At 41.6% G+C, this 26,919-nt stretch overlaps 1 protein-coding gene across 1 annotated transcript in view; it reads left to right on the forward strand.

Annotated features, from left to right (window-relative positions):
- The window catches only part of NTRK2 (neurotrophic receptor tyrosine kinase 2), a 494,743-nt gene that overhangs the window by 247,742 nt on the left and 220,082 nt on the right, over positions 1-26,919 (forward strand). Inside the window, exons 13-14 of the mRNA XM_075549850.1 lie at positions 4,753-4,800; positions 16,662-16,850. Of these exons, the coding sequence (XP_075405965.1) occupies positions 4,753-4,800; positions 16,662-16,850 (237 nt within the window). The remainder of the gene's footprint in view (positions 1-4,752; positions 4,801-16,661; positions 16,851-26,919) is intronic.

Here is a 26,919-nt window from a genome sequence, read left to right on the forward strand (position 1 = left end):
TACGTTTATCTAACAACAGTAGGTGAAAGATATTGAAATTATGACTTAAAAGTTAGCGTTGGGCATTATTTCCATAAGGTAGAAGGGAAATGAGAATGGTACAGCACACATGGGAAATCTTTATGGCTTGGTCCTAGATGTGGTTCTCGTCCATTCTACATATATTTTATTTGCTAGAATTTAGTCACATGGCTGCCACATCTAACTGTAGAAGAAGCTGAAAATGTAGTCCAGTTATGGTTTAACAGAGAAAAATAGGGATCTTTGCATGGGAACAATAGGTAAACACTCCACCACTAGCTAAAAGGCTGTTCATTTGGACCCATGCATCAGTGTCATAGAAGAGGGCTTTGGTGACCTGCTTCGGAGTGGTCACAACTCTGTAAACCCCATGCAGCTGTTCTGTTCAGTACACATGATGACGCCATGAGATGGGATTGACAGAAAGGGAAGTAACGGTGATCATGTAGATTTCAGAGAGCAACTAAGCCACAATACACATATTTTCTTTGTATTAGTCACGAAGTAGGTATTTGATATTATTTTTCACAGAGAACGATGGAAATAAGTCACATTAGGAATTCAAGGGAAACAAAGAGATGAAGCCCGAGGAAGGTGAGTTAGGAAGATAGCAAGATCTCTTACTTCCGTTTCCAGAACCAGTTTAATGCCAAACAAGCCCTCTTCCTAGGCTGTAGAGATGTAGAAAGGTTTCTTGTATAAAGGTTATGTCCTTAAATAAAAGATTAAGATTAAATTGAAGTGGAAACTTGGCCACAAACCATACTGTTCTGAGCCCTGAGGAACTGGAATTAATTTGAATCAAGCTATTACTCATATCTATTATGTGCCAGTCGGAAAGGGAGACAATTACATTGTCAACAACGTGATCCTTTTCATGAATTTCCCCTCCATTCCAATGACCAATAATCCTAGTCTTTGTCTGAAGTACCACTTGATCAGGCCCTCAATCAAGCACTTTGTTGAGCATCTATCTGGGATCTCCCTCTTTGGCCAGCATCTTCCCTACAGCAATGCAGCCACTGCCTGGTCTATTGTGAGCCCATTAGGGAGTGGGTGTGGTCACAAGAAATTGGTGGTGAAGTAAATTTTTGTTAATGAATCATATTTTCCCCTGTGCTTCAATAATTGATGCTCGAGAGGCTTTTTTGGGGGTAGAAGATAGTGAATATTACATTAAGATAAAAAATTTGTAAAACAGCAAATTAGAATTTGTCCAGAATTAAAAGGAAAGAAAAGAGGTCTTTTGTCTGAACTACTAAAAATCAAAAAGATTTTTCAGAAACTGAAGAATAAAACCCAGAAATGGCACTCTCGAGCTCTGTCTCCTCTAACCATGACCTGTGTGTAACTCGGGTCCCACAGGGAAGGTTGGGTTTCTTCCAGTTTGCCCGTTTCTGGCTCTTTGACTGGGTCTCTATATTGCATCACAAATACTATCCTTTTTGTCCTCTAGGTTTGAGCTGTTTCTTTTAAAAGATCTTTGGAAATTAGTCCTCATTGCCATTAAAAAAATATTGAATTTGAATCCCGAGTTAGAGTTGCTGTTGTGTTGTTTCCTCAAAATTCCTCCCTTCTGGTCAGGGAAGGTTGAGCTTTCCTCAGAATGAGGTGGATTTAATTGCAGCCACTGTTAGTCAGGATTATAAAAGAAGGTGTATCTTTAAGCTGGCTACAACTGGTAGGAGCCCTTTCTTTTGCAGGGAATAACTAGCAATAAAAAAGGTTGGCAGGGCTCTAATTCCAGTGGTTACAGCACCACAGGAAATTGAGAAATTGCTTCTTTGGGGCCTGGTGGGAAAAATATGCGGGTGAAATTTAGCATGATCATTTGAAGACAACTGCTGAAATCCACTGAGAAAAGGCTGTTGGGCAAGGAATGGCTTCTGAGGGAGAGGTATCAATTTGACCTTTCTTTGTGTAGCCTATCAGATTCCCCAAGGACTCTCAGGTATGACCACGAATTTGGGATTCTCTACTACATAAAAAACTGAGAGGATTTCGGAGTGTTTTAGAGATTTAGGAATAAATTCATCCCAAGTTAGCCTCATTTGGGTGCTCTCTATTTATATCTGTGCATGTGTCCAAACAAGAAGTCGGGGCCCCAGCCCTTGGGTGCATCCAGTCTTGGCATCAGACATGACTCTTGAGCACAAGGCTCTCTTTCTTCTTACCTTCTCTGTCCATGGGCATCTGATCAGGGGTTCGTGTCCCAAACGAATACTCACAGCTTATTGTCTAAACCTCCTCCATTTATAAGCTCCCGAGAGATGCTTTACAAGCCACATTGTTCAAACCCCAAGTTTTTCTCCCTTCTCCACACTTCCTCGAACTTCCTGTTGGCTCACCCAAAACTGAATGACAAGAATCCCTTTTGTGTCCTCTCCCCATCTCCACACCATCCAGTGAAGTCCACAATTCTCTCATGCCTGCACCTCAGATAGCCTCCTTACCTAATCTCCTACCTCAGTGTTTCTCGTGCATAATATAATTTCTATCAGATAATAGAAATTATTTTTGTAAAATGAATCTGGATCATGTTACTTTCTAGCCTGAGACACTTCCCAGCCTGTGACTAGATTCTTGCTTATCGTTCCAGTTCTTTCCTCTTTCCAGATGGGTCAACCCTTTGATATGTGCAGCAGCACTCTCCACTTCAACTGTGCCTCAGCTACTGACACGAGTCCCTGAGTGTTGTGAACAGTTAGTATATTCAGTAGCTTACTGAAAGGTTGGAGGTTCAATTCTACTCTGAAGTGCCTTGAGAGAAAGACCTGGAAATAGTCTTGGAAAAGTCAGCCATAGAAAACTCGATGGAGCACAGTTCTAATTTGACATGCATGGTGGGAGTCACCAGCTACTTATATGAGCACTGCTCTGTCTAGATTTCGCCATTCTTTGCCAACTTTAATTTGTGTCCAAAAGTCATAGAACTAGCCCTTGACTTAATCTTCCCTACTGAAATATATGATTGTCTCCTCTGCGCACCAGTTTCAAAACACCCTGGGCATGCTCCCAGGGTGGCTTATCCTTAACTGTCAGCCTCCTGAGTGCAGGGTCTGCAGCTTATCCTTGGCGCACCCTCTACTGCTGAATAAATAAATGAAAACGAGTACTTGTACTATTTTCCTACAGGTAAAATGGAATCCTGATGGCAATATTGTAGCATTTCGCTGGTTTGGGCTTTATGTTTTCGAACACGAGAAAGGCAACTGTGACTGAAAGAAAGAAGCCCCCTGACTCTGGCATGCGAAGGCTCAGACTCTGCTCCGACCCTGACAAGCTGAGACCTTGCCAAGTCGACCAGTCTCACCGAGTCTCACTTCCATGCAATAGACTAAAGATAACGAATTACTCACTGGGTTTGCTTGAGGACTGTGTAGAACAACTGAGGCAGTGGATGGAGGCACTTGGTGAATTTTACTTACTGCATAAACTAACGAAGAGGGATGCTTATTCTGCTCACAGCTGCAGCTCTTCTTGTTGACTCTGCAGAACGCTGACCTTAGGCGCATGGGAGATGTGGCCTGAATGGGGCTGGGCGGGTTTGTTATATCACTCTTCGGGAAGGTGGAGTTGTGCGTGCAAATGACAGGCTCTACCTCGGGAAGTGAAGTCCCCAGTCACCTCCTACCCATTCATACCTTGCTGGTGAAAATGAGGCCAGATCTAGTAAGAACTTGGTGGCCAGTGTCAAGAACCTTAACTGTAATCTCCACATTTGACCTGTCAGATCACTCCTATAATGTATCCAAAGAGTATGACTTTTGAACCTAGGAGGAAAAGCATTTACAACATGCAAAGAAGTTCTCTACAGCTGTGTTCATTACAGCTCAGGATGGAAAACCCCCCCAAATGTGCCATCTGAAAACGAGTGGATCGAATTGTCCCTTTGTGGGTTCTCTATAACACAGAAACACAACTTTGGGTGAAAAAATGTGTCCATTAGTAGAGTCAAACTGCCAACAACTTGAGCACAAATCCAGGGACCTTTATCTGTCTCTGCTCAGGAGTTCCTCGTGGGCAGAATTCGCATTGAACCCAGTGGAACTACCTACACACAGGGGCGCATGCATGTTGCATGGTGGCTCAGTTTAATGGAGCGCCTTAAAGCACTTCTGAGCTGTTTCCCAACATGTACCTAGTGATGCTGCTGGGAGCTGCCCTCAGCCACCCAACAAGTCAGTAGTGGGGATCTTTGTACCATTAAGATCCCCCTTTTCTCCCCAAGTCTCCAGCCAGCTGAAGTGTAAGACCTCCCATGGAATTTTGTGTTTTTTTGAAAATAGACACTCTGGCCTTCAGAAAAGATCTGTTTTCTCTTATTATTTTCCAAATTTGCTGCAGTTCAGAACCACAGTACATCTGACAAGTGTGTTGTGAGTTTCCACCCCTGCAGCTTTCCGCTAGAAGATTCAACATGAAGCAATGAGCTTTCCACTTAGGGGACAGAGAAAGTGGGAGAGGAAGCAGCTCCGAGATGGCCACACTGGGGTGTGGCCAGTTTTCTCGAAGACAGTCTCTCATGTGAACCTCCATGTTCACAGAATCCAAAATAATGTTTGACATGGACACCCCAGGGCTCATTTCCAGGGGTTGGAGAGGAGGCTTTGGCCCTTGGTAGGGTTTTTCCTGGGAGTTTGTCGAGTAATTTCACCGAGGACAGCACTGACTGCCTCTGGTTTACGCTTCTCTTTCGAAGTTTATTTTATGTTTTGTTGTGGTTTTCAGATTTCTCATGGTTTGGATTTGGGAAAGTAAAATCAAGACAAGGTGTTGGTAAGTAGTTACTTTTTCTTTGGATAAATCCAGAGTTCATCTCATTTAATTAGGATGCAACTTCTTAGATTCTCAATCCTTTGGCCCTTGATTCATGTCCTTTGTTCCTGCTTTCTGATTTGTTGTAAAGAAATGAGGTCTACAAGTTTCCAGGAAGGAAAAAACAAAAAGGAGGCATTGCATTTTCTCACTGAGTACAGTAAACTGTTTTTCATTTTTGAAATCAACTTGTTTTTATTCTATGGGAGAATGTCAACTCTTGCCCTAGGTGTAGATTATGGTTTTGTTTTGGTGTTTGCTTTAAAGAGGGTTAAGGAACTAGAAAGTAACTACAATACAAAATCTCATACAATAAATAGTTGCCTGGATATTTGTGCCTGGGCCAGTTTGAGTCTCAACTTTCTTCAGTTGGCCAAGATGCAATGGAATAGATTTCTGAAGTGGTAAATCATTTGCAAGCATTTCAGCAACTTTCAGAGCAGCCTTTTGCCTGCAGACACTGTGATTTGCGCCTGATTGCATTCTGCTCCTGGTATTCAGACTGCGTGCTGGCAATTGGAGAGCAGTGTTTGGAGCTCAGGAAGTGAGCGCAGATGATGGCTCTCATCGCTAGAATTGAAATCAGGTGTGATCTTCTGGAACCTCCAATTTGTTCAGTATTGTTTATGGGTAGAGAAACAATAAGCATGAATTGCTTAGAAGGCATGAAAAGACAGGCTGTCTTTATTCATTCCTATGCTTTGCCAGGATCTGACCATCCTGAGCGTGGGCATATCTTAACAGCAAGGTTGACGAGGTGAAATTGCAGTAGGGGGAACATCTCAGGATCATGGAGTCTCCGGTCCTGAGCCCTCCATATCATACTTCCTCTCCATCTCTAAGGAACGCTATTTCCTGACATCAAACCCTTTCCTGTTGGGCAGCCTCTTTCAACGTCTGTTCCAACCAATCAGTTGCCATTCAGTCCACACTGACGCATGGCAGCCCCATGTGTCAGAGTAGAACTGTGCGATGGTTTCCACTGGCTAATGTTAAGAACTAGATCACCAGGTCTTTCTTCTGAGGTTCCTCTGAGTCAACTGGAACTTACAGTCTTTCACGCAGCAGCCAATTATCATAACCATTTATAGCACTCTGGGATGTTTAGATCTGTTTAGTCATCCAAAAATTATGTCTGCTGAGTACGAGGGCAGGCTGACGCAGCCTGACCTTGGCAGCATCTGAAGGGAGCCCAGCAATCCTAACCTTGAAGACCCGTGTAAGTTCCAAGGTAAAGGCAATCAGCAATCAGCAAATAAGGGAAGATGTGGAAAAGGTGGGCTAACCTGGATTTTCTCCTTGGCAGCTCTCCAGCAGCAAATTCCAGATATAGCTGATCAGCTGCTTTGCCAAGATACCTGACTGAAAGTCCTGCTCAGGCAGGCATAATGGTGCCTTGTTTTAAAGCTTCAGATATGGAGAGGGTGGCAGCTGACCAATTCTCCACAGAAAGTGGTATGGGGTACAAATTTTCCCTCTACAAATTAACAATTCTCTATAACTACTGAAATATTTTTTTCAGATGAGGTTGTGCTGCAAAGAGACTCTTTTTTTCCTACAAAGCTTCAAATTATGGCTTTCTCCTGTAAGACCCCAGCAGAGAGAACGTTTTCCATCAGATTTGTATTGCTAGCTGCAGTTCATCTTGGGGTGGGGCAGTTCTCTGGAATAACAATCATTCCTACCTCATGGATGGACAACTCCTCACGTGAATGGCTCGTAGTGCAAGGTCAGTCTACAATAGGCTTAGAAATGTTTGCCAAGTCCTATGCATGTGATATGCTACCAAGCAGCCTTCATCAAAGGAAAGCCCCTCTTTGCATTCGTAAAATCCAATGGGATGGAAATGTGTCCAGGTATAACTCATGTGTGTGTGTGTGTTAGTGCAGTCATCAGAACGATCACCCACAGCTCAGTCTGTGTGTATACATCCCTGGAAATTTGAAGCTTTTAATTTATATTATACTCATTCAAGTCCTCATGAATTTCTTTTCTTTTTGAAAAAGTACTTTTATTGGTGGCTCTTACATCTCTTATCACTATCCATACATTCCTCCAATGTGTCAAGCACATTTGCACATATGCCGCCATCATCATTTTCAAAGTATTCTCTTCACACTTGAACCCCTGATATCAGTTCCCCATTTCTTCCCCTGGCCTCCCTCACGAACCCTTGATAAGTTATAGATTATTTTCTCCATATCTGAGATCATCCTCCATTGCCCCTCACCCACTTTACAAATATTTGATCCCCTGGGAGGGGGTTCTATGTTGATCCCTGTGATGGATTCCCCATTTCTCGCCCCACCCTCCCCTAATCCTCCTGGTATCTCTACTCTCCTTGTTGACCCCATGGAGTTAACCTATCCTGGATTCCCTGTGTTGCAGGCTCTTATCTGTAGCCATATGCATGTTCTGGTCTAATCCAATTTATAAAGTATAACTGAGGTCATGATAGTGGGGGGAAGGAAGCACCAAAGAGCTAGAGGGAAGTTGTATGTTTCATTGGTGCTACACTGCACCCTGACTGGCTCATCTCTTCCCTGTGACCCCTTTGTGAGGGGATGGACAATTGTCTCCAAATGGGCATTGCGTTTCCACTCCATGCTCCCCTCCTCCCATTCACCTTGGGTATGTATGGTTTTATTCTGAGTCTTAGATGTCTGATACCTAATCCCATTGACAGATCGTGTTCACGCAGGCTGGTGTGCTTCTTCCACGTGGGCTTTGTTGCTTCTGAACTAGATGGCTGCTTGTTTATCTTCAAGCCTGTAAGACCCCAGGCACTATATCTTTTGATAGCTGGGCACCATCAGCTTTCTTCACCACATTTGCTTATGCACCCATTTTGTCTTCAGCAATCCTGTCAGGAAGGTGAGCATCACAGAATGCCGAATTATTAGAACAAAGTTTTCTTGTGTTAAGGGAGTACTTGAGTTGGGGCCCAATGACCATCTGCAACCTTAATTCTTAACATATGAGTACATAGTTCTATTCCCCTCTCAACACATGTACATGCCTGTGTTTAGGCCTATATAAATGTCCTTTGCCTCCTGGGTCTTTCCTCTATTTTCTTTTTACTTCCCTCTTGTCCCACTATCATGTTTGGCCTTCATTCAGGTTTGGTAATTCCTCGCTGCTGCATTGCCCTTGATTGAGCCCCACCAGGCATCCTATGACCTTCCGTCCATTGATTTTAGTTCACTTGCTATTCTCTTGTCCCTGGATTGGTTCCCATCCCATTCCTTTCTCCCACCTCCCCTTCTCCCGTATCCCCCAGGAACCATTGGTCCCTTTCTTTTCATCTCTGAATTATCTATCCTGCCTATTATCTAGATAGACATGCAGCTACATGAAACAGGCAAAGCCAAATAACACAACAAAGGAAGTCAAAACCAACAAAACAGTAACAACAACAGCAGAAAGCAAGAACAAAATAACAGTAACAAAAAGAAAGCTACTGACAAAAATGGAAAAGCCAATAAATAGTTCAGCGTCTGTTTGTTGGCCTTTACGAGTGTTTTCCAGTCGAGTCTGATGGGGTGCCATACTCTGTCTCCCAAGTCTATTTTTGGTATGCCCCTCAGGTTTCATCGTCTGCTCCCCCTGCTGCTCTACTGCACGCCCTCAGTGCCTCACCCCAGCGTGATGGGGCCAGACTGTCACTGTTCCCGCACTGTGAATTTCTTATAACATACTAAAATGGGTCCCTAATGTTTCTTCTGCCTCGCTTGTATATCTGCTCAAATATATACATGCACCTGTGCACACAACATGCACAAACATACACATGCACATGTGCACACAAAGACACTTCCATGATAGGCACAGACATGCAACTGTCGAATTATATAGACACTCATTGTCCCCATGAGGAATGTTTCCTTCTTCCCAACTTTGCTGTGCTCTGTACTTCATTATATCAACACGCTTGTAGAAAAATGGCCTTAATCCCTGCCTTCTTGTCAGTCCATCAATCTTCCAGGATTTGGACCATCAATAATGAAGGGAACAGCACTTGAATTAATATTCCACTTGACAAATTGTCGGGGCTTATGTGTTGCTCAGATTTGTCAACAGCAGCTTTCCAGCAAAGTGGCAAAGGCACGTGAAAAATTACCTCTGATTCTTTATAGTGCTTCTCTGCTTTGACATTCCCCCCACCCTCACCCCCTCTAAACAGTGAAACCTTGTTCATGGTTTACCTCAGAGGTTTTACCTGGAGGAGCAGAGGAGGAAAGGTCGACAAAGTGAAGAACAGGTTCCCTGGTTGAACTCTTTCAGAGAAGGTCTAACTGTGTAGATGGTTGGTGATTTCAGCACTCCACTCATGAGAGGATCTCAGGATGGTTTTATAAGTACCAAAAATGATGAACTGTTGACAGCCTGACCTGGATCAGGGGAGAATGAGATAATTGCGGTTCTCGGTATTTCATCCTTGCAAAGTTTCCAGGAAGAGCTAAAGCTGGCTTTGGGGCAGTATGGGGAGTATTTGAAAATGACCAAGTTTGTACTTTGTGGAAGGTGGCAAGGTGCAGTCAGGCATCTGTTGAAAACATGTGATTGTGAATGAGTCTCCCCTCGGGGAGCTGGGCAGTGATTTTCTCTAGTGACTTCATATGAGGGAATTTCTGTATGGAGAGCAGGGTGAGGAGAACCGTACCAGTGGTAGGACTACTTCTACCCAACCCTCTGAACTTGATCTATGGGAAGACACTGACTTTTGACTATGGGTTATCCTAAGGAATGCATATGTCCCTAGTGTTATTATTTGTTTTACAGGTTGATATATGCTTGGCTGAGAGTTGAGCCATAAGGATAAGTTCACTTCCAAGGTTGAAGGGTGTCATCTGAGAGGTTTAACCAGCCTCTTTTGGGATACCAAGACTAACCTTTTTAATAATTAAAAAAACCTAAAACTTTTGTTTCTCCTTTTTCTCCCACTCTGGCTGTACTTCTTATTTTCTTTGGTCAGAGCCCTGGTGGTGTAGTGGTTACACATTGGGCTGTTATCCACATGGTCGGCAGGTCGAAACCCCCAGTCCGCTCTGTGGGAGGAAGATGGGGCTCTCTACCCCAGGAAACCGTTACAGTCTTGGAAACTCAAAGTAGCAGTTTCACCTTGTCCTATGGGGTTGCTGTGAGTTGATGGAAGTGAAGTATTTTGTTTGTTTTTGTTTTTTGCTTAGGAGAGGGAGAGATCAATCGTTGCGCTTTAGATAGCTTTAAGACCTACTCAACAAAGTAGGAAGTCGAATTTTGTGGTCTTTGTTCTACCTTGACCTTGACGCTCCCAGTCCTGCATCACCCACCCGCAACTCATTCCCTCAAAATGTTTGGTTATCGTTAAGATCTACTCATAATGTTGTTCTCATATGCTCTACTACTAAAACACAAACCACCAAACTTTCTGCCATTAGTCAATCCTGACTGATAGCAATCCTAAAGAACAGGATAAACTGCCCCTGTGGGTTTCTAAGACTTTACATCTTTAGGGACACAGACAGCCTCATCTTTCTCCCTTAGGGCTACTCATGAGTTTGAACCACTGAACTTGGGTTTAGCTGCTCACTATGTAGCCCTTTATACCACCAGGCTCCATATGAACTGCTATATCCATGAATATATGTGTAGCATCGAAATATATATACATATATAATGGTATTATACCTACAAATGCATATGTAAGCATATATTAAATATAATACTGTTTTCCTTCATATTCCTGTTCTATGCATCCATAGTGTCTATGCACCCCTCCATAAATCATTGTTATTACTGTTACTACAGGACTGTTTATATAATAGTATAGACCTTTGCTGATTTTAACTATGCTTCTCCAAGTGTCTTCCCGTGCCTTAATCATTTGTGCTGACCCTCCACCTTGGTGAGGAGGTTTTAATGTCAAGATACCCAAACCTTAGCATAACACATTTCCATTGTCCATGACTGACTAGACCTGTGTTTAAACTCTGGGTGTTTTCGGCCTGTCAGGAAGCAAATCATAAAACAGAGGGCTATTAGGAAACACTTGTCATAATAGCTCTTCTTGGCAGGAGTTCCACTCTTTACTGACAAGGTGAGCTAGGCCCAGAAGAACCCCACTGGCGGGCTTGTCTGCACTTTATGTGTACCGTGGCTTCCAAATTGGCTGTGTGAGAACTTGCTTGCAGAACAAAGCCAGACTTTTCAGTAAAAGCAACTGAAATACACCTACCCAGGAGAGAATGCTTTTGAAATTGACTTATAACAACTCTTGGCTGGCTCCTGCATGGCCTGTCTAAAACACGACTCCCTGGGGAAGGGTCAATTGATACATTGCAAGCTGTGGTGAGCCCCATGGAAGCCAGTTGTCAGATTCCAGGTGACCTGGTGTGTGTCAGAGTCAAACTGTGCTCCAGAGGGTGCTCAGTGGCTGCTTCTCCGAAGTAGGTAGCCCGGATTTTCTCCTGAGGCACCTGTGGCTAGACTCTTTTATCTCTAACATTTTGGTGACTACGTGAGCTCACTCACCAATGGCCCCATCCAGAAGCCCCACAATTCCTGCATGAAAGGGAAAATGGATTGGGGGGGGGGCTTGAGTGAGGGATGATTATTATATTTCTTAGGTGCTTCAAAAATGTATGACTGCAGAAATTTCAGTTTTAGAATTGGTTAAGTGTGAGGGCAAGGGGAGAGATTGGAAGGAGGTGCTAAAACATTATCCCAGGGAGTATGATGAAAACACATTCCCTTTCTTAAACCCAAACAAAAATGAAAACCATTCTATTGTCAGTGAGTTGGTTTCCAACACATTGGGACCCTGTAGGGTGAAAAAGAACTCCCCCCCCCCCCAGGGAGGGGACGCTCCCAGGATGCAGTGTTTACAGTAGCAGACAATGCCACTTTTATTTCTCAGAGGGCCTGATGGAAAGTAGTAAAGTGCTTAATTATTATGAAACCAGGATTCCCTTGCCTTGTCCAAGAATCAAAAATTAAGACTCTTTCCTAGGATCATTTATCTTGTTGGAATTTAATTCTACTCATTTCTCTGTCTTCCTAGTCTTCCCCTCATTATCCTTTCTCTCCTCATCTACCCTCCGACTTCTTCAAGGGCCTGTGTGCAGTTGTCTACTTCAGTGGAATCTGCACTCACTCATTATTGCTTTTGTTAAATGCCATCATAATGATCAATTCCAATTCACAATGATCCTCAGTAGAGCTGAGTGAAATATCGCTCACCTTTATGCCATGCTCGCAATCACTGCTTTGCTGGAGCCCATTGTTGGCAGCCACTGGGTCAGTCCATCTCTTTCTGCCAATCTTCTGCTTTTCCAAGAACTGTGTCCTTCTCCAGAGAGTGGTCCTTCCTAATAACATGTCTACAGAACATGGGACCAAATCTCACCATCCTCACTTCTGAGAGCATTCTGGCTGTACTTCTTTTGAGACTAATTTGTTTGTTCTTTTAGTAGTCCGTGGTACATTTAATATCTTGGCAAGCACCATAATTCAAAGGCATCAGTTATTCAATAATCTCAATTAATTATCCAGATTTCACATGCCTATGAGGTGATGGAAAATATCATGGCTTTGATCAGATACACCTTAATCCTCAGCTTTCACATTAGAGGTCTTTTTGTGGTCGATTTGCCAATGCAATGTGTAGTTTGATATCTTGACTGCTGCTTTCAAGGATATTGATTGTTTTCCAAGTAAAATTAAATCTTTGACATCTGCAGTCTTTTATCTGTTCATTATGGCATCGTGGCATTGTTTATTGGTTCAGTTGTTAGGTGTGTGTGTGTAATCTATATTGAAGGTTGTAGTCTTTGATCCTCCTTAGTAACTATTCTAAGTCCTCCTTGCCAGTTTGAGTCATCTGCATATTGCAATTGTTAATGAATCTTCTTCCAATTCTGATGCTGCATTTTCCTTCATTTACTCTACTTCAGAAATGTATACAAGATACATTTGCCTACCTCCCATGCTTTGAATGCCTATCACAAACCATTACATTTTAATTATCATGAAACTTTGACCTAAAGCTTTATCAATTGCGGTTCCAATCATGGTTGCAAATAGTATCAGTTCAGTGTTCAATGGAGGGTTTTTAAAATTCAAGACATAGTAGACCATATGAATGTATAGGGCTGGATCATCTAGGAAGCTAGGTGATCTGGTGCTTAAGGCATCAGCAACACAGGGTACCAGTTGTCTAAAGCAAAGATCCATAGATGCTATTAAGATAGGACACAAGAGAAAGGAAGCACCACAGAAGGAAGGAATTGGCAGGATCTTAAAAGAAACTGATAATAGTTCACAATGCATGACACTATACTGGCTGAAATAAAGGTCATTCAGGGCCACACTGGTACTATGTATGAGGCTGTCTGTGCTACGAGGACCCTACCAGTACAATGCTTTCATTGATCTCTTTCACCTATGGTCCTCTCCCCTGCAATTGGAACTCCATATCTCAGTGAGTCACTTGAAAATATGCTATTTTTTTCTAATAAACATAAGGTGGGTGAGAGGAGGAGGGGTAGGCAATGAGTATTGAGTCTAACTCTCTAAAAACAAAATATAGTAATTTGCTGTAATATTCATTTTCTGATGACTAAATTTTCTCTTATGAATATATTTTCCTTCATTCATTTGTGACTATAGCATTTATTATGAAACAAGCATCAAAATGGAAGTCAAAGTGATTTAAATAGAATTGTAAAGCCAATTTTTGTGTGGGAAATCAGCAGAATCTTACATTAATTCTTGAAACAACTAAATTCATTACCATATTTTCTTTGTGTAGAGTATGCAGAACATTCTTTTTGTAGAAACTATGGTATATAAGAAAAATCTTTAATGACTTACACACTAAGACATTTGTAATCTGGTTCATTTCATTCCACCAAAAAGACATATAACACTTTTACATTCAATTACTAACATTACCGTTGCATTAAAAAAGAAGTTACATCACAAAATCAATGTCACGTCTCTCACTTCTATCGAGTCAATTTTGACTCATAGGCATAGTAGGTTACACATTAGGCTGTGAGTCACAAGGCCAATGGTCTGAATTCACCATCCATTCATATACATGACATATCCCATCCAAATGTGTGAGTAAGCAGAGAGAGAGCATTATCAGTGTCTTGGGTCTTCACATCGCTTCACCTATCCCTGTGTGTGTGAACATCTACATTCTGAGAATCTGAACTAGAAAGTTTAAATGCTGTGTGGAAAATGCCATGGGTATTGCTTTAGTGTGAAGACAACAGATAATGCCCTTACAGATTATATTGCAGGAGCTGCTAAAGGCTAAGATGGCCATTTTAATGTGTGATTGGGGAATCTCTGGAGCAGTGGTGGGTTTCATGTTGCTATACTAACCACCCCCCACTCTTGGGGGTGGGGTGGGGGCGGGGGGAATCAAGTATTTTACTCTCACAAGGAATTGTGGTCTTGGAGGCCCAGAGGACACCTATTTTGGTTGTGTAGGATTGCTGTAAGTTGGAATTGACTAGAAGGCAGTGAGTTTGTTTATCATTATGCAAGTATTTTGTAATAAAAATGATGTATCTACTCCTCACAGAATATAGAATAAGTGGGGCATAGCAATAGAGCCATATGATATGTTTCTGGTATGCTAGTTTTGAGTTAATTTAATAATACTTAGTAATAACTCTTATTCAAAAAACATGTTTAACGTTGTAATCTATTTTACTATCACTCCCCCATTTCTATTTCATGAAATGACAAGTAGTATCATTTTGTAATGTAAATGGATATAGACTTCCAAAGAAGGTAAGTGACTTGTCCAAGGAATATGGAAAATAACTCAGATCTTCACATTTCTAGTATACCTTATTGTGAAATAGGAATCCTAGAGTCTTACTGTGAGTTTCAGTGGCAGTGGGCTCTAAAGGTGCTCGAGGAGCAGAAAGGGACTCTGTATATAACATTACGGAAGGCTCTGTATATACCAGGACAGAAGAATATACAGACATTGGAAGCTTCAGAGTTGCTGGAGGAACTGGAAAATGGTGCAGCCACTTTGGGAAACAAGGCAGTTCTCGTGCTATATGAGGATAAAGTATTGCTACAAACCATAGACACTTATATTAAACAAAGGAATAAAAATGTGAGGCTATTGGTTCTCAACCATCCTTCATCTATGTCTATACACTTCTCAAGGCAGTGTTCTTCACTCTTGATTCATACCAAGTCAAAACAGCAGTTTGTGTCCCCTCAAGGGACTTAAATCGTGTTCGTCTTAAATGTTGAGTTTTAGGAACAAAATGAAGCTTGAAGGGGCAAGATAAGGGCTATAATGTGTACGGGGTAACGTTTCCCAGTGAAATTCTCACAGGACAACTCTTGCCACCCTCAAAGAATGAGTAGGTACAATGTCACGAAGGAAAAATAAACGTTTTGTGCAACTTCCTTGGCCTTTTCTCTTACTAATGCAGCTTTCTATTTTCATAAACCTTCTTCATAATAACCCTCCATGATTGGCCTATGTCCTTCAAGAAAATGCATCAAGATAACTTCTTTGGGATTCCATAAAACTCTTGTTATAACCTTCTGAGCTGACACGTGTGTCCTGAATTTAAGTGGCCCAGCTGAGTCCCTTGGAAGCTACTGTTTTGAATGTAATTTTTAATTTTAAAGCACCCTATTTAGACTCAGATAAGTGTATTACAGAGAGAACTTGTCCAGTTATCCGCGGATCACTAAGCAATATTTAAATGCATTTTGTTTGGAATAAATCCATTAATGTATGAATTGGGACCCTACCAGCAATACTTTTTGACTGAACTGCTAATATAGAGCAACTATGTGACCCAGAAATTCTACTTCAGAAATGAAAATTTACTGGCCTTACAAAAAACTTGAACATGCATGCTCCCAGCCCATACCTTTTGCCATCAAGTAGATCCTCCATCATCGTGATCCTGTAGGACAGGGTAGGACTGCTCCATTGGGATTCCAAGACTGAGTTCTTTTTAGGGAATCGGATACCACATCTTTTCCCATGGAATGGCTGGTGGGCTCAGATTTGTCTGATAACGGCCTATCCCATTGGTCATTGCACCCCAGGAAACCTGCATTTCCAGCAGTACTGTTCATGAGAGCCAAAGAGTAGGCAGAACCCAAATGCTCCTTAACTGAGGAATCGACTTAAAAAGATGTGCTACCAGTTGCCCCCTACTTGTGATGTATCCAAGTTAAGATGAATAGCACTTACAGTTTTTTTAAATGAAAACATTTTAGAAATTACATGTTGAAGCATTCAATTTTCTGACATTGTCATCTCAGATATCCACTCACAGATGTTCACTGTTAGGATTTATAAAAGTACTCATAATGAAAAACAATAATATTGAAAACTAAACACAAATGAGATATTAGATTCATGTCAGAACTGGCTTATGACAGCATCACAAGGGAACCCTTGTGTGTATCCATACAGTGAAATATGACTTGCAGTATAACCCTTATACATGTTATACTATGGGTGAACCTTGAAGGCATTATATCAAGTAAAGGAAACTAGTCACAACAGACCACAAGCATGTGATTCCATTGATCTGAACTGTCCAAATAGGCAAATCCACAGAAACAGAGCATAGATTTTGGGTTTTTAAGACACCGGGTTGGGGATGGGGAGTAACTGTTAATTTGTGTGATGAAAATGCTCAAAAGCTAGAGTGTGGGAGAGTTGCACAGTTGCATAAATACAGGAAAATCCACGAAATCGGTGAATTTTGTGTATGTCAATTATATCTCAATGGAATGTTTAAAAATGACAGGAGATATATTTTTTCCAACTCCAGGCCCTGCCTCAGTTATCAGCAATGACGATGACTCGGCCAGTCCACTGCACCACATCTCTAATGGGAGCAACACTCCCTCTTCTTCGGAGGGCGGCCCCGAGGCCGTCATTATTGGAATGACCAAGATCCCTGTCATTGAAAATCCCCAGTACTTTGGCATCACTAACAGTCAGCTCAAGCCAGACACATGTAAGTACAGCTGTTTATACTTATTGGCTCATTTGCTGCCTAGCTGTATCAACCAGTGTGTTTATGAGAGTCCCTGACAAGCATGACTTGAAGGAGGGTGAAATATCTGAGGATTCTGGGAACTTTTGGCCCAAGGAGTAGATTCTTTATTTTGTTGCTTATGGAATTCTCAGGGCATGTCTCCTCTTGGGATTGGAACTGTGGGCCGACTCTTGACTTCTCTTGGGGTCCATTTTCCCAAACCATTTGTCAACATGAAGTGGGAGTCAAGGCCTGCTTATCTGAAAAAGATGCAGACATAAAACAGAAGTATCAGTAGAATGTACATACATCAATTATAGGAGACAGACAATTGATGCTATTTACATTTAACTTGTTGGAGTTGATTAAATATACAGAATAGGTAGTTGGAAGGTGATATGTTATACACAGGTGGTATTAATTGGGTACTTCTGTATTCCTGGCAGGAGACCTTGTTGTGAAGCCACCATGACAAAGAGAGATGGAGACAGATGATGTGCTTGTTAAATGGGCTGACCTTTCACAGAAACAAATTTATACCTTAACTTTTATTAACTATGGTGAATCACTGGTTTTAGAAGCTCGGTATTTTCCTCAGAGCATTTTATCAGGTCTTTTGAGCCCTGGTTTAAATATAAAACAAAGATAGCAACAGCCACCACCAAAAATAAATAAAGCCACAATAGAGGAATCCCTTACCTTTCCTCACATGTGAAAAAGGTTCGTGAGAGTAGCATAGCAGGTCACCCATGTCACAGAGGCCTCTGAAGCTGATGATCCTCTGTGTATTTGCATGTTCCAATCCAGACGTAAGGCAGTACTGATCAAGGTGAGTCACTGGGGACCCACTTTCCCCTAAGAGCTCCCATGGAGTCAACAATGAGTATAAAAGTTGTTCATATAGAAACACTTGCAATTCCCCTTATTTGCCTAAATTTATCCAAAGTATGTTTAAGATTGTATTTGAGATTACAATGGAAAAGTCCATTGCTTCCAAGTCATTTCTAGCTCAAGTGACACTATTGAACAGAGGAGACCTGCCCAAGCTTATGATCCTTATGAAAGCGGATTGCCACATCTTTCTTTTGTGGAGTAGCCGGTGGCTTCTATCTGCTGGCCTTTTGGTTAGCAACAGAATACTTAGCCATTGTGTGTCAGGAAAGCAGTGTTAACAGTTGTTTATGTGTGAGACTAAGGAACTCTGGTCGTATAGTGGGCTGCCAACCACAAGGTTTGTAGTTCAAAATCATCGGCTTCTCTGTGAGAGAAAGATGAGCCTCACAGGGTTGTAATGATTCAGAATTGGCCCAACAGTAGATAGTTTAAAAAAAAATTAATGTGTGAGATTGGATTTCACATAGTTTTCAGTTGAATGCATAATATCACATGATAAATTAAATAACATTTGTGAAGAATATCGAGTTCCTTAAAGTAAATAGTGTTGTTTGAAATCAAAGTATTATTGATCCTAATGTTGTCATTATGGTGTGAGCACAATGAGTAGTCATTATTTAAAGTATGCATTCCTTTGAAATCCTTGAAGTACCCGGCATACATGGCATATAAGTGTCAAACACTCAATCATGTGAAGCAGGACACTGATTTGGTGTATCTGTTATTGTTTTGATTGTTCGCACTAGGAGCCAGGTGCTTTCACACCTCCTCACCAGCAATATTGGGCGATATGATGTATTTCAGTAAGCCTGAGGGCACATTGTATAAGCAACGTTGACTACAGTCAGTCTTTCCTAAAAAAGCTTGCTTTCTTTTGGTGATGGAGGAAAATTAAACTGGGTAATTAAGTGACTAGCATCAGCCCCACATGTCTCAACATTATAAGAACACTTGAAATCACATACTATAAGAGGAAGTGAATTTGAATGAGTAAGACAGCAAACAAAAGTCCAGTGGAATAGATGATGTTGAGTCTATGGTTCTGTTTGGTAGTACTTTCTTCTATTAGAAATCCCAAAAGAGCTTGTGAAGGTTATCTTCTCAATCTTGACTCCATAGGGAGTTTAGCCAAAGTGCTGAATTAGATATTTAGATTATCTGTGGAGTATTGGCTTTGTAACTTGTCTATTCTATATCTATTCTATATTACAAAGAATGAAAGAGTAGAGGAGACTCATAACCTCCCAATAGCTCCTAGCCCCGCACTAGTGCTCCAAACCATCATTTCTCCATTTGATGGTTTCTTTTCCACAATGTCCTGCTGAGCCTTTCACTCAATCACCCTTACCTGGCTCAGTATGCTCAACCACATCGGATCTTAGAACAGGAGGCTTTCTTTCTTTCAGGCACCAAATCATACACTCTGTGGCCATTGTAAGGGCACTTGAAATCACATACCATCCATCTGCCTTTTCTCCAAGAAATAGAGCGAAGAAGCGATGAATTCTCTCCTTCCCTTTATTCTTTCTGAAATGTCATTCTTTGTCCTGTAATATTTCCCTTTGTCTGCAATGTGTCTGTTGCCTTTGGTTCAGTAGTATGACTACTCTTGCATATGTGTTTCTGAAGGTCTAAGTTAGATTGTAAGCTCCTAAAGAGCAGGAATAGCATCCTTTGTCCTGCTTCCCCAAAGTATGAGTGGGAGGTACCTTGGATGTTGACTACATGAGGCTCTATAGTTTGGAAATATTAATCACTACCAGATTTGTAACAAATAAAAAGAAGTTACAGGCATTTTCTTTTGCAATATTCCTATGACCTTACCTACCTATGAGTTTATTAACTAGACATGTTTTATACAATCTATTAGCAAATTTAACAGATTTAGGTAAGGATTTTTAATATAAATGCACTTAAAACAACAAAAGCTTTATTTGACATTCTAAATACAGTCATCAGAATTAAATATATTGTGATCTAGAGGGCCATATGAAGTTGGGAGCTTAGCTTTCAGGTAAGGGATTCCCACTGAATATGAATGTGAGGCAGTGGTGGAGCATTTAATATTGAGGCTCCATTTTGGGGAACCACAGCGTCCATACACATGACTGTGTGATTTTGTGATGCCACTAGAGGACATTTAATCATGGAAAATTATCTCTGTCACCCAGTGTTTATTTTTTATTTTTATTTTTTACCAACCATTCTTAAAGAAACTAGGTCCTCTCGGTAGGATACTCTTACCAGCCCAACAGAGACTGAAATACATACACCCTGTTGTGGACTGGTAAATATTACTTTGTAGATGCATATCCAAGAAAGAAAAGAAATTTTTACATGTACTTTTAACATAATAACAAAAGAATGATTATAATAACAATAACCATAATGGGATGGTTAACCTGCCCAACTACAAGAAGTTGGGTAGGTTGCATCTGAGAAATAAATGTAAGAGGATCTCAGAAAGAGCTTGGAGCTTCTCCATTTGTTTAAAGCAAAATGTCACATGAACACTACACTGTCATTCTTCTGGATGCATTAGAGATCTGGGCTGTGAACTAGCACATCTCTCTCACCTGAAGCAGCCTGTGAGCCAAAGATGTTAGCTTCAGAACATACGTGTAAGCATACAAATAGTGGTCCATACTCATCCACTGAACAGTATGAATATAACAAAGGGAAGTTTAATTCAATATGTATATGTTAGTCATCTACAATATCCATATATTGATAAGTACAGAAAATTCATTGACAATAATTCCTATTGAGGAGACCAACAGATATATCATCAAATAATCAAAATGTAATGCTACAGGTTCCCTGGTAGGCTAAAACGAGCTAAGCCTTGGTTATCAATGGGTGCAGGCTTGATCCGAAAGACAATATGGGGAAGTGAAGTTCCTGGCGGAAAGTGGACCTGGTATTACTGTCTGTATTTCCCAAGTTTTAAAATGCTGCTTGGGATAAATGAAGTACATTGGCATGTGGGAGGTTTGACTCCAACTTATTTGTGATCCTTTAAGTTAGACCTCAAAGACAATTGACTACAGTTTATTTTACATGTGGGGGCTCAGAAGAGGCTTGTCCAAAGTAAGGTAGCCTCGATATGGCTTTGGTTGCAATACAGAATAAAAAAAACAAATCAAAAACATAATCAAAGCAAATTAACAAACCAAATCAAACATAATCAAAGCATAAGATGGGGAATTCAATGAAGATGCTGATCGTACCATTGAAAACTCTGTAAGCTTTTTTGCAGATCTAGTCCAGAGATTGTTTGCAGGATTTTAGAACAATCTGATCAGGGCTGAATTGCTCCTGAGCACTTTCCAATAGCAAGTTTGTCTACTTTATTGCAGGGCCCAGAGGTTCCCCCAAGACTGCCTGATAATAATTTGGTATTTGGAGGCTCCTGTGTCACTGCAGGGACTAAACGCGGCTAAGTCCATGCCTGATGGAGGAGAAGCGTGCTATGGCTGTCTGCAAAGTCTGGCCTGACAGCATCTTGACGTCACTCCTTAGCTTCCATAACCGAGCCAAGCAAGAAGCTGCCTTCCAGAGACAAAGCTCTGTGCTCGATTGACAAACCCCTCCAAGTGCTCTGCCACTTTAAATAGAGGCCCATCTCCTTGATCCATCAGGATGGCAAGATGGAGCTGATGAGCTCAGCAGCATCCAGTCTGGAGTTGGTCTCTAAGTCAACTCGTCTGTTTAGACTTGTATGCAAGCCGCACCTTCTGGTCGCACGGGGTGGTTTCCTAGTAGGATTTTCAAATTTGGTTCCAAGACAGCTGTGTTGCAATCAGCTCCTTGCCTGCTGAGAAAGTTTCTGGCAGGGTCCAATGGAAATACATCTTTTGAGCTGAAATAAAGAACAAAACTTACCAGCAAAATGCCCAGACCAGCAATCTTGAGTCCTCTTGAATAGTGGGAATGTATTACATGTTCTCCTGTAAGGCAAGCAAATGCCATAGACTTACCATTGTCCCTAAAATTGTGACTTTCCCAGAGCTGCCTTGTACATTAGCTACAATCCTAGACCTAGGGCCCAAATTAACATTAAAGTTGTCTCTGCATACGTGTGTGTTCCTCCCTGCACAGCACGGCCAACCTAGGATTGTATACCTAGGGTTAGAAACTCCCTGGGAAGATGCGTACAAAGAGCATAACATTTCCTCACTTTGACTTCATTTCCAATGAAAGAGGTATTATCCAATTCATTCAGAATGTGCCACACTTCTCCAGGTGTTATAACTCATGGGTGTGTTTGTGTGTGTGTGTGTGTGTGTGTGTGTAGTTGAGCACAGATTCATAGACCAGCTAGAACTATGGAAATAGATTATATAAGGGGAGTATTTTTTGTAGTAGTTGAATATTTATCACAGAGCACTGATTTTGCTTCCCCAACTGCCATATCCCCATTGTCCTTGTGTCACCAAGAAAGGAGGGTCAGGTTTTACACAGAACCACAGAGATTTTTAAAACATATTTATTTAGGGTTCATATGAGCAAGAATTCTGAATTGTGTACAATACATAGAAGTACATTAGATCAAAAGATGAGGGCCTGGGGGAATTATCAGAGATTATATTCAAACTTAAGTGCAATTGTATGACTATGACATATTTTGATGGTCAAGAATAGAATTGATAAACAGGTGGAAATTATTGCCTTAGCACATTCCTCTCTCCTTTGCCTATTAATTGGTTTTCCAAAACTCTATTTTCTTCTCAACATTTAATTGACCAACTAACAACTGTTTGGGTGAACCAATTATATGCCTTTGAAGGCAACGGCCTGCACTTTAGAAATAAGCATAGTCCATTTGACCCAGCATGGGTTTTAGGGCAGAAAGAAGGTAGATATTTTAGGATCTTTCGAAATTTCTTCATTTGTGGCACACTGAGTTTATGACTTGTCCCATGGGGACACTCGTGCCAGAGTGCTGGCATTCTGTAGGTCCCAGTCCAGTTCTTCCTGTTTTGCTGGGCCATCCTCCCCTGTTGCAAGCCCTAACAATTTGATACTATATTCCTTCCTTTTTCATCTCCAGAGGAGATGGCAAAAACCTATCAAATGATGCTTTAAAAAGAAAGTTGAGTTCCACAGAAAAAAGGAAATGAATACATATGGTATAATTATATTTAAAATGTTAGGCCACTAAGATGAAGAGTTGCTAGAAAATCAGCTTCAAATACATTTACAACTAAGTAAAATCTGGGCGATTATTTTATTAGCCTTTGATCACTGGTGTTGCTACTAGATATCAAAGAGTAATACTGCCTGATTAGAGGATATGTGGAGTCCATGAGTAGTGCAAATAATTCGTGTGCTTGGCTGATAACCAGAAAGTTTGGGTCAACCCAGAGATACCTCAGCAGAAAGGGCTGGTGACCTGCTTCAGAAAAATCAGCCATCAGCACAATTCTGTTCTGACCCAAAGGGTCTCCAGAATCAGAATCAACTCAACAACAACTTGTTTTTATAGGATATAGAAACACTCCAATCCTACACTTGGGTGAAAAGAGGATCTGATTGTGAATTTAAGCTGGAGAAGCTATCAAAGTGATACTCTGAAGACTTTTTCTTTCCTTGGCCACCCATGACAGAATGACAGTGTGGAATTATATCTGACAAACACCAGAAATTTCAGTACAATTTCACCGAATCTTTGGTGCTGAACTGGGAGCATATCAGCAAATGTAGGATGCTACTATGTTTTCTCTGGGGACTTCCCAAGGCCTAGCATGACTAGAGAGTGTTCACCAGCAGTCAGTCGAATTGACCTGACTGTCTATTCCGGTGTCTGGTTGGTTGTTCTTGCATGTGCTGGCAGATTGTGGACTAGGACTAGTTCAGCCAACATGAAGGGAGAGGAGCCACTTGTGTTGCTAAGAAGCTGTTGCTGCCCAGATGGGTTCAACCATTGAGCATTTCCTGTGGTTGGGTAGAGATGGCACCCCTGGAACGTCTCTTCGCTGTGATGCTTAGTCTTTTATGGAAGCTGTGGCAGCACAGTGTTGATGTTCTCGCAGGCATGGAAGTGTTCTCTGTCTGTACCATTCTGCCAGCACAACAGGGTCGGCCACCGGAGCTGAACCTCTTCCCACTGTATTTATCAGGCTAGCTCTCTTCAGAACCAGAATCCTGATGCCCTGTATACTTACTGATGGCTTTAGTGTTTTGTTGCCCTTCATTCCTTATAGCTGTTCGGTGTTTTTGATTTAGCTCTCCAACTAAAGGAGGCCCCATGTTCAACAGAGTAAAATATTGCTCATTCCCATGATTGGTTGCAAATCAGTGTTGTGATCTTCTGGATTTCATTGGTCGATTTTTGGAAATAGAGCTCCAAGCTTATCTTCCTCTTCCACTATAGTCTGAAAAGTGCACTGCCACCAGCCCAGTCCTTGGTAGCACACCCCTGCCACCAACAGCGGAGTGGTGGCTGCTCGTGAGGGCCAGGGGCTGGTAATGGAACCTGTGTGTTCTGCATGAAAGGAGCAAAGTCTTACACCGAACCACCTCTTCCCCCTCCGTTTGCTTATTGGTTGTGAATGCTCATTAAAGGCAAGTAAGAAGAATTTGTTCTAAATCATGGGCAGAAGACAGTTCAGGTGAAACTACTTCTTAGTTCAATCTGAGAACCAAGCATGTGGGTTGCCATGCTCCAGAAACTTGGCCACTAAACAGACTAGAGCCCTCTCCCGAGAATGAGGCCTTCATTCACAGGGAAAACTTAATGAAGCTAGCCTTACCTATGCTCGCTCCTTCTGGTAGTGTGTGTTTCCCTTCCCCTGCTCACTCCCTGTCATACAGTCAGTTCCGGTGCATGGAGCCCCTATAGGGGGGCTTGTCCATAGGGAGGGGAACATGGGAGCACAGTCTGAGCAGCCTAAGGATGTGTGGCCCATTGGGATACCCTAGCATTGAGGAGATTCCCAGATGATGCTTGCTTGCTAGGTGGTTTTAATTTTTCACTTACTCTAAAATGCTTCCAGGTGCCCTAACTTGGAAACTTTTTAATTAAATAAGTAACATAGTTATAATAGACAATCTTGGAGGCACAAGGGGAAAAGATGAAATAAAAAAATTAACTCTTATTTCACTAGTTGGAGATTATCACTGTTAACCTTTTCAGACTATATGACTTTCTAGTCTTTTGAGAATGTCCTTGAAATTACTTGCGCTAGAAAGTCTGTTTGTGCCTTTAGCTTCATTATATTGGCCGTTATTCACATCTACAGAGTGATGGTTCCTCTTTGCTGGATTGTGTCGTGCTGTATGTAGGAAGCACATTAAGGGTACTATCATTAGTTTCAGATTTCCTACTTGTTTCTTGACGTGCAAAGACAGAGCTGTGGGACTGGATGTAGTTGGCCATGTCAAGTCTGGTCTCTACGGGTCATAAACTCAAAAAGAGCTCAGTTGGCATTCAGTGAACATCAGTGAATGGATGCAGCTAGTGTTGTGGACTAAGAAGACTCTTGAAATAAGAGGCTCCCTGTTTCTATCAAGGTAGGCAAAGAGCTCTAGGTAAGCCAAGAGTATGTAGTTTGTTGTTCACTTGAAGCAGATAGATGATCACTGCTTACCTCCCAGGGCTTCCCTCTAGATAGCTCTGTCCTTTCAGGCGCTGAGGGTGCTAATTTAGGGCCAGACTAGTTGTACTTGATGTTTTCAATAGGTGGGTATGCTTTCCTTGCACTCAGGATCCCTGGGCTTGTGCTCAGGTCTCTGATGAGACGGAGTCTCCCTGTGGGCCTTCAGACTTGCCTAAACTTGATGTCATCAGCTGGCTGGAAGTCTTCAGATTTTTCCCTATGAAAGGCTGCCTCTTTTGATGTCCCAGGCACCAAGATCTAGCCTGGAGCCCTGGCCGGGGCACTGCTGGAATTCTGTCACACATGATCGTATGCCAGTGTGGCATTTTGCACAGTAATATTGAAATCGATGGCTAATAGAAACAAGTCTAGTCAAATAGAGACGCGCACACATACACACACACAATCCCAAACTCATTGCCAATAAGTTGATTCTGACTTCTGGAAACCCCGTGTGTTAGAGTTGAACTGCTCCGCGGAGTTTTCTTGGCTCTAATATCTTATATCTCATGGCCAAAGATTGTTGTTGTTTTTTCTTCAGCCCTGTTGGGTGGCTTTGAGCCATAAACCTTTAAGTTAGTAGCTAAATGCAAATCATTTGCACCATCTGTTAATTTGTGGGCAATCAAAGTGATGTGACTTTGAATCAAAATAGGGTGGAAGAGAGAGGAATCATAGAAAAAAGGCAATAAGCTAATGTCTACTTTCTGTATTCTTCCTATCAATTACTGTATGTGCTATGAATATGGGTAGAGATCAACCTTTTAGTATATTTGATGCTATTATTTCACACATTTGTTTAGCTATGGACCTTGTGGATGCATCAGAGTGGAAAACAAGCTCATTATCACATAATTATGGCATTTAGACTTAGTTCCATATTCCTAATGTTCCAATAAAGTGGTTGATATACAAGGGACAGGATAAAATCCTACACTATCCAATTATATTGAAAGGGCTATTCTCCACATTAGGGAGTAGCTTTGCTAGAGGAGATTACATGATATGCTTGCTTATAAAGTAAGGGAAGAAAGCACTACTTACCAACCATCTGAGTTGCTTTTCTACAGAAATTAATACTTGGAGGCCCAGCACTCCAGTTACCCCCCATTGCCCTCTCCTTGTCCATAAGTTTACTTTTTGCCAACTAAGCTGGTCTTCAGTCTCATTCTGTGGGAATGGAGGGACACTAATTAGGAATAGAACGCACACTCTGATCTTTGGTTAAGAGAGGGCCCCGCCAGTTGAGCTAATTACTCTAACATTCTGTCAATCCTGGATTCACCATAGGCATATATTTCTTTGCCTTTTTCTCTCTGCCATGCTCCATGCGGTACTCTTATGTATTGGGATTTGGGCATCATGATGTTAATGATTGCCTGTCTTCCTAGTTCCATCAATGCCGTTTTCCGATATTCATGGAGACAATGGTGAATATACATAGCTGTCGAGCCTAGCGTACAGAGGACTGCAGTCTCCTTCTCAAGGGCACATGTTCTGTCAGAAGTTTCACTTTGGGAGGGCTTCTTTCGATTTTAATAGCCTTTGCTTTG

This window comes from Tenrec ecaudatus, chromosome 5 (assembly GCF_050624435.1).
Source record: "Tenrec ecaudatus isolate mTenEca1 chromosome 5, mTenEca1.hap1, whole genome shotgun sequence".
NCBI lineage: Eukaryota > Metazoa > Chordata > Mammalia > Afrosoricida > Tenrecidae > Tenrec > Tenrec ecaudatus.